Source organism: Nematolebias whitei, chromosome 2 (assembly GCF_014905685.2).
Source record: "Nematolebias whitei isolate Nwh7 chromosome 2, NemWhi1, whole genome shotgun sequence".
Classification (NCBI taxonomy): domain Eukaryota; kingdom Metazoa; phylum Chordata; class Actinopteri; order Cyprinodontiformes; family Rivulidae; genus Nematolebias; species Nematolebias whitei.
Genome location: NC_056499.1, coordinates 14,622,545 through 14,631,004, shown reverse-complemented (window position 1 = coordinate 14,631,004; position 8,460 = coordinate 14,622,545). Strand labels below are relative to the sequence as shown.

The window sequence follows — 8,460 nt, the reverse complement described above, 5'->3', positions numbered from 1 at the left end:
GACGGATGATGGATGTTGGATGGATGATGGATGGATGATGGATGGATGATGGATGGATAAATGGATGGATGTCTTTAAATCTTTATCATCATATAACTCCTTTCATGTATCGTGTTCTGATCCGGTGTTTGTGGCAAGCGGCTGGTGGATGGATGATGCCTGATGGTTAGATGATGGTTGGATGAATGGACGTCTTTAAATCTTTATTATCATATAATGTGTAATTCTTCTCATGTATCATGTTCTGATTCGGTGTTTATGGTGAGCAGCTGGTGACGGACAGCGGAGCTCTCTGCAGCATCATCTCTCTCATCAGCAGCTCTTCATCGTTCAGTCTTCATCATCTTTGGCTGCAGCCTGACTCGTTCTCCTCTCTGTAAAACGCTCAAATTAAACATTTGAACGTACGCACCGAAGCAACCGGTCATTTACCCACAATGCTCTGCAGCGTAAACAACTTGGCAACATCTGTGTGACATTATTATTTAAAAACTTTTTTACGGTCCTGTTTTTATAGTCAGAGTTGTGTGCGTGTTTTGTTCTGCCGGCGCCACTTTGATCCAGTATGACATCATCACAACTTCAGGCTCGGTGATTGTCTGCTCTGTTCTTGTTTCTCTTTCTTTTACAAGTTTGTTAACTTTGGACATGAGCGTTCTGAGAGCTGCCACACAATTCAAGAGCCAAACTACGTTACGATCATTAAAGTTGTTCCTTCAAATAAACCATCTCTGGTGTTTACGGCTGACTCAGTCCTGATCGTGACTCTGGAGCTGGTTAGAAACAAGCAGTGATAACAGGAAGTGAACTGAAACCGTTTATTTATGTTTGTAACGTGAAGGAGGCAGCGCAGGGAGACGGTGGAGCTGCTGTCAGTCAGGGGAGGCTGAACTGATAAAGAAAGGTTACATAAACATCCTCTTTTCTTCCTGGTCCTCTAACAACAAACCAGACTCCAGAGAAGAAAACTTCCAACTGTGCTTGGAGAGCAGAACAACCTCCAGGCTTTTATTTTGAAACTAATAGTAATGGGGGTTCTTAGCTTTAGAATAAATATGTTTTTCTTCTCTTCAGTTTTTATCGTTGTTGCAGCATTTTGGGAGAACTTCCAGGCGCATGATATTTTGAGGATTATAAAAAGGATCCAGGTTCTATAGAAGAATGGAGGACCAGTTCTGCAGACTGTCAGGTCCAGTTGAATCCAAACCAAGAGCTGTGTCTTCATCCCAGGTATGAAGTCAAGCTTGACCCCCGGTGCAGGCTGGTCCAGGTCATGGACAGGTTCTAAAGGTCCAGTTGTGCTTTGTCAGTCGTTGTCTGGAGCAGGAAATGGACCGGCGCATTGAGACCTCATCTGCAGTAATGAGGCCTCATCTGCAGTAATGAGGGCGTTGCTCCGAACTGTAGTGGTGAAGAAGAAGCTGAGCTCTGGATTTACTGGTCTGTCTATGTTCCAACCCTCACAAGGTCATAAAGTTTAGATCAGGACCAAACAAACCAGATCCTAGATCCAAATGAGCTTCCTTCGTAGGGTGGGTGGTGGGGCTCCGTCATCCGGGGGGAGCTTGGAGTAGAGCTGATGCTCCTCTGCAACAGAAGGAGTCAGCGGAGGAGGTTCGTCTGATCAGGAGGCCTCCTGGAAGATTTCCAGGCTTGTTCCACCAGGAGGTGGCCCCGGGTCAGACTCAGAACTCTTTGGAGGTTCTCCAAGAAGGAACTGGAGTGTCATTGAGGGGTGGGAGGTCCAGGAGGGAACCATTAAGAGCAACAGACAGAATAGATGGGCAGGTAGAAATACCAGTCTGAGAAGCAAAACGACTGGAACGAAGTCAGAGCGTGTTCTCATGTTCTGGTGAACTGGGTTTGACAGACAAACATGATTACTTTCAGAAAATGTTTTGACAATCAAAATATAAAAAAATAAAACCCAATTAGTTTTAAGAAATCAACTAAAACCATTAGAGTCCAAATGGTTTCTGATGGTGTCACTTGTTTTGTTGGTTCTCAGATCGTAACGAGTGCATGGAGAACCCCGGGATCTGTAACCCGGGTCAGTGCATCGACACGGTGGGAAGTTACCGCTGCCTCTGTTCCAACGGGTACAAAACCACCCGGGACCAGTCCATGTGTGTGGGTGAGTTCCCGACAGTTTCAGTTCCGTAGGGGAAGGCGGGTCCGGTCCGAGCTGAACCCGATCGCTGCTCTCTGGTTTCAGACGTGGACGAGTGCGACAGGCAGCCCTGTGGGAACGGCACCTGTAAGAACACAGTGGGCTCCTACAACTGTCTGTGTTACCCCGGCTTCCAGAACTCCCACAACGGGGACTGCATAGGTTCGAGCGCCTGTTTGTACATGCTGATCAAAGGTCAAAGGTCAAAGAGAGGCTGCATCCATTGATGCTTGTGGTGTTTTCATCAGATGTGGACGAGTGTGCAACGCAGAGGGGCTTGTGTCGGTACGGGAAGTGTGTGAACTCACTGGGCAGCTTCTGGTGCGTGTGCAACGATGGCTACGAGCTGGCCTTAGACGGTCGAGTGTGTACAGGTGAGCGTTTACCTTCACTGCACCTGTGGAAATATAAACCTTACTGCTTCATACTTTTCTGCTCCTCTTCCCTCAGATATAAACGAATGTGCAGTGAATCCAGGCACCTGTGGAGCAGGAACCTGTCTGAACATGGACGGTACCTACAGGTGTATCTGCCCACCTGGCTACTACCTCCACGAGGAAACCTGTGAAGGTACAGCAGCTTTGGGCTGTTTTAGCTGCATCACAGTCAATAAACATCACCGTGTTTGAACAAACAAGAACAGGAGTTTAGAACAGACCTAAAGAAATGATATTTTCTGTCAAATGGCAGTGAGGAAGCTGAATTACAGCTGAATCTGCTGAAGAAGCTGAACATGAGCTGCTAACGCTAACAGAAGAACACCAGGTAAAAGGAGCAAAATGTGAGCTCAAAGTTTAAAGTAGCAAAATGCAAGGTAAAAGTAGCAGGAGACTATCTAAAAGCAGTGAAAAGTTTGTTATACCTAAGCTAAAAGTAGCAAAAGGCTAGGTAAAAGCTACTAGTAACAAAAGACTAGCAAAAACTAAAAGTATCAAAAATGTAACTTAACACAGTAAATGGGTTGCTATAAGCTAAATGTAGCAAAAGGCTAGAAAATAGTTAACAGTAACTAAAGAGTAGATGAAAGCTAAAAGTCGCAAAAGGCTAGCTACAAGCAGCCAAAGGCTCCAGAGCGTTTGTGACTCCAGGTTCTGTAGAATGACGGGTTTGCAGGCTGAGGTGAGTCTGAGTGCAGAGAGCAGGTTGTGGAGTCCAACTCGCTCACGGTCTCACACAATCCCAGCTCAGACTAACGATGCTCGTAGTGGAAACTGGGCCGTTAAGCAGTCCCGAGCCAGAACTCCTGGCGTGTTTATCCAGTTGGGTCTGATGAAGAGATGTTCGTCAGACATTCCTGCTCGGTTCCTGGAAGCCGGGAGGAGCAGCAGCTGCTCGATTCCACTTTAAGGCTTTTCCAGATAAAAGCCCTTTAATCCGCTGAAGGAATTCCAGCCTGTTTTATCACGGTGGGATAAAGTGGTCACACATCATTCCTGCAGTTCTGATCCGACTCCAGCGTGCCTTCGTGGTTCTGATGAGTGACGTTCTGTCTGGTTCTGTGTCAGATATCGACGAGTGCTCCCAGTCGCCTGAGATCTGCACGCTTGGGACGTGCTCCAACACCGAGGGAAGCTTCACCTGTCTGTGCCCTGAGGGCTTCCAGCTCTCCGCCTCCGGACGCAGATGTTTGGGTAAGTGCATGTGCAAGTGCACGTGACGAGACACACCGTGGAGGAATTTGAGTCAGGCCAGGCTTCATAAATGTAAGACGTGGACACCAAGCAGCAGGCAGGTGTTTGAAACCTTTCTGAGGACATTTTCTGAGCCCCGCTGGTTCTGAACTGACCCGTTTTCCATTTCTTCACGTTTGCTTCTCTGACGGCGCTGCATGTGCTTCTGGGCTGTGTGGGGCGCTGAGTCCTCGTTGAATCACTGAAGCGATGACCTCACCGGGTCACTCAGGAACCGTACGGGTTTTATTTCACAATGCTGTGCAGTCTCAGGACTTCTCTCATTTCTCTTCACGAGGAGGGGCCAAGAACCCGTTTAGCTGAGGACAGACAATCTGCTGCAGGTTCCATCTTCATTTAGTGTGAATTTAAGTACCTTCATGAGATCTCGAAACAGATCTGAGGTCAGATTCTGAACATGTCTCTGTCCTCAGAACAAAAACTGCAGAAAAAATAAATCTGAAAGAAATTCTTAATTTGTTGAAGACTGAACATTCTTTAAAAGAGTTCCAGAGCATCCATCAATTTTAGATTTACATCCAGTCCTTACTCTCTGAGAGTTTCATTAAATCACGTCCACTTGTTCATGAGATATTTTGCTAACACACTCACAGGAGGTTACATTGTTGCCCATCTTTCGGGGCAACAGGCAATAAAAGTGTCAGCATCAACCATTGGATTGACCTTTTCCATCCATTCCCTTTACCTGCTTCTCTATTCTGGGTCGCGGGTCGCTGGTACTCCAGCATTCATTATGAGAGACGGGGGGAGCCTGGACATGTCTCCAGTCCATCACATGGACACTTGGAGACCTAATGTGGAGGGTTTTAGTTAGGCCTGTCACGATAACAAATTTTGCTGGGCGATTAATTGTCTCAGAAATTATTGCGATAAATGATAATATTGTTTGAAATTTGACAATAATTAGTAATTATTGTCAAATTTAAGAAGAAATGTTGGTAAATTTTTCTGTGTAGTGTTTTTTTTTTTTACCACTGGATGGCAATACAAGACTGTTTGAACCAAAGGATGGATAGTGAAGGAGTGAGCAGCATGTCTCTATGAAAAATGGGAGGGAGGCCCCTTGACGTGACAAGTGTCTCTCCTTCCTGTTTTTCGGTTCTCAAAATGGCAAACGCTCGGTGTGGTTTGAGCTCTTTAGCATAACATTTGTCACACTAAGCTTTTAATTTAAAAATCAGTAAACAAGTTTTCAGCTTCTTTTTGCAGAAAACAACATTTTACACAAAGGCACAGGTTTCAACCGTGAATTTTTGGAGCTTCGACAAGACGGAGGTTTTTTCCCCAAGGTCGGCCTGTTAGCTTAGCTCGTAGCTTAAAAATGTGATTTTGGATTATTAAAACAGATTTTAAAGAGAAAAGAGAAAGGGAGGGGTCAGTGAAGAGCACCGGAGTTGAGTCTTTTGTCATCCAGTGTCTTCAGTAGAAAGAAAGAGACACGAAGAAACGATAAAGCTGATAAATGAAAATGAGGTTGATAATTTTAATTTATCATGCGATTAATTGATTTATTGTTTATCGCGACAGGCCTGATTTTAGTCTGCGGGAGGAAACCCACGGGAGAAAAGCGAGAAAAGCCCCAGGCCAGGAGGCAAATCTGTGACCTTCTCACTGAGAGGCGGCAGCTCTGACCACTGCACCACCGTGTGGAACCCGTTCAGGAGTGTTTCTGGGGCGAGAGCTTCGACTCAACCTTTAGAGTCACTAAATCTCAGCGTGTTTCAGCGTCTGTGGAATGTGCTGTAAAAACAAACCTAATCCACAGACAGAGAGGTTCTGCTATCATTCTGGGCCTGATACCACAGGACACCTTTAGGAAGGTTTGAAATGTTTAGGGGATCATCGGGTGTAAAATATTACACTGACCTATGAATGCGTTCGTCAGACGTCTGTAATTTACTGCTTCACGTGTTCAACAGCGCATCGTTCATTTTAAATAAAGACGCTGACATGCAGAAGCTGTGGTTGGATTTAACTCATGCTGTGAAGCTTCGTGATTCAATGCCTCTGAGGTGAAACTGGTCCAGATCTACGTTCAGTGGGATTATTTCCAAATGATTGTTGATGTGCAAAACTTCAGCTGTTCAGTTGGTCTGGAGCGGTTTCATAACAGAGCCTGGGTTCAGCCGGTTCATGCTGCACGTTTGTGAGTCAGATCACTTGCAGATGACCAGCATCGACAGTGAGCCGTCCAGAACGGAGCTCTCTGGCTGATGCAAATGATCCGAAACACAACAGGATGGATGAAAATGGCTGAAAGGAGGAGTTGCAGTGGTTCGGTTCAGGTCCAGGTCCTTACCTCAGTCTGACTGAAAGGCTTCGTTGGAGCTTCAGGAGAGATTAAAAAAACGTCTTCAAACCTCACTCCACTGAATAACGTTGTGGAATCAAAACGTGCTGTGGCTGCGTTTTGTGCTGCAGTTTCTGAAAGCTGTGAGTTTTTTGTGTGCACGGCTTGTAGGACTGTACTCTGGGCCCTGCACATTATTTTGTTGCCCACATTGTACCCGCCCCCACGTTTAGGACTGAATCAGCTGAAGTTCACTTTATCAGCGGGGGTTAGACCTGGACCTTTGGCATGACAGCCTCGGATGTCTTCTGTCAGAACAAAACTAAACTGAGACTTTTTCAAGACTTCCGTGACAAAACTGAGAAGGGTTTGCAACGCCGGGAACAGCTCTGCAAGTATTCTGAGAGGAAATCTTTTCGAAAATGTTTAGAATTCATTCAACAAAGGAAACGGAGAACCACATTTTGAGACCTCTGAGACGGCTGTTCGCCAGCCCGTCTCTGACAGCCACAGCTCAGACTCTGGTTTAGCTCAGCGTTTCATAAATGATCACATGTTTTATGCCAGAGCTGTTTTCCAGGCTCATAACTTACATTTTGAGGAATCTGAAGTTCTCCTCGTCAGTTTGTGTTGAATGTGTCCTCTGTCTGAATCACTGCCCTCAGATATCCGCATCAGCTACTGCTACACCAAGTTTGAAAACGGGCGCTGCCTCGCTCCCAAGGCCCAGAACACGTCCAAGGCTGAGTGCTGCTGCACCATGATGCCAGGTCAGGGCTGGGGAAGGCCCTGTGAGATCTGCCCCAGCAAAGGAGAGGGTGAGTACACTTCCTGCCACGTACAGCTGCAGAACCCCACTCACCCAGCACACACACTTTTTGCCCCGCTCCCCTCAGGCAGGAGGTTGTGGAGCATCTGCACCCTGCAAATGTTGGATGCTGCCTATCACGGTGCGCTAAGATTCATAACAGGCTGTAACTACCGTACCCATCACTGCACCCTGTATTCACTGGTTAACTGGTCATCATTAACTTCACGCAGACTCTCTCACTGGTAAATTTTTATCTTTAAATCACTTCTCGGTCTGCTGCCTTCATACATCTCCTCCCATATGTCACATCATCAATGCAGTTACAGAGTGCGCTCTCAAGACATTATTACCTGCAGCGTCCCCTCAGTGCAGACTGAACTAGGCAAAAGGGTCTTCTCTTACTCCGCTCTTGTTTCCTGGAACACCTTGCAAAAAGATCTGAAGCTCTCGACCTTGACCTATCTAAGGGATTTTAAACATCTGCTAAGTTCATGTCAAAAAACCAATGCAGACATGTTCCTGTTTTTAGCTTTCTACGTCACTTTATAATGTAGCTGTTTCGTTTCATTTTATATACGTAATTTATTTTATTTACTTTTCATTTTATATGCTTTCATATGTTTGTCTATTGTTGTCTGTACCTCATCTGCATTCTTTGTTAAAATCAGGTCTCTCTTGTAAATGAGTCCTCGAGGCTCAATGAGACGAACCTGTATAAATAAAGGTTGAATGATTGAATTAAGTGTAGAACCACTAGACTGAGGAACAGCTTCTACCCTGAAGCTTAGACTCATAAATCCCTAATCAGAATAATCACTGTAATGCCACTTTAATTGGTGACATGTCACTCTATGCTGCTGATTTCTTGCCTTTAAGCTGCTGTATTCATACCCATCTGCTCACAACAGGCTCATGTTCAGGCTGCTGTTTAATACTTGTATTATATTACATAATTATTGTTGAGCATATATCTTAGATCTTTGTATACTTTTTCTTTTTATATCTTATATTTTTGCTATTTTTGGATGTAACTGGGACCTTGAGTACACAATTTTGTTCCACCTCATGTACCACATGTGATGCAAATGACAATAAAGAACCATGAACCATGAACACAAACACGCTTAAACGCTCCACTGAAGCTCACACACAGGACGGATGCACAGATAGGTATCAGCAGCACATGAAACAGCCTGGTATACTACCGGTACCTATAGGGTACTACTCACAGGGTACACACGTGCTACCTACAGGGTATTTTCTGGGTAATTACAGGTACTTCCTCAGTAAGAACGGGGCTGTGTTCTGTACTGTTACAAAGATCTACATTTATTAGTGTTTCTGACAGTTCTGTCATTTCTTTGTTCCAGAGGGGTATCGTCTTCTGTGTCCTAACGTGGGGTACGAGCGCGGGCCGGACGACCATCCCAAAGGTTCATACGGACTGAATCTACTCTGATCTGTGTCTCTTTGGAACTTTCAGGACGTCCCTTTACTT

At 45.4% G+C, this 8,460-nt stretch overlaps 1 protein-coding gene across 1 annotated transcript in view; it reads left to right on the top strand.

Moving 5' to 3' along the window:
- The window catches only part of fbn1 (fibrillin 1), an 86,112-nt gene that overhangs the window by 63,921 nt on the left and 13,731 nt on the right, over positions 1-8,460 (top strand). The window contains exons 46-52 of the mRNA XM_037697109.1: positions 2,009-2,134; positions 2,216-2,332; positions 2,419-2,544; positions 2,621-2,740; positions 3,676-3,801; positions 6,817-6,969; positions 8,333-8,395. Of these exons, the coding sequence (XP_037553037.1) occupies positions 2,009-2,134; positions 2,216-2,332; positions 2,419-2,544; positions 2,621-2,740; positions 3,676-3,801; positions 6,817-6,969; positions 8,333-8,395 (831 nt within the window). The remainder of the gene's footprint in view (positions 1-2,008; positions 2,135-2,215; positions 2,333-2,418; positions 2,545-2,620; positions 2,741-3,675; positions 3,802-6,816; positions 6,970-8,332; positions 8,396-8,460) is intronic.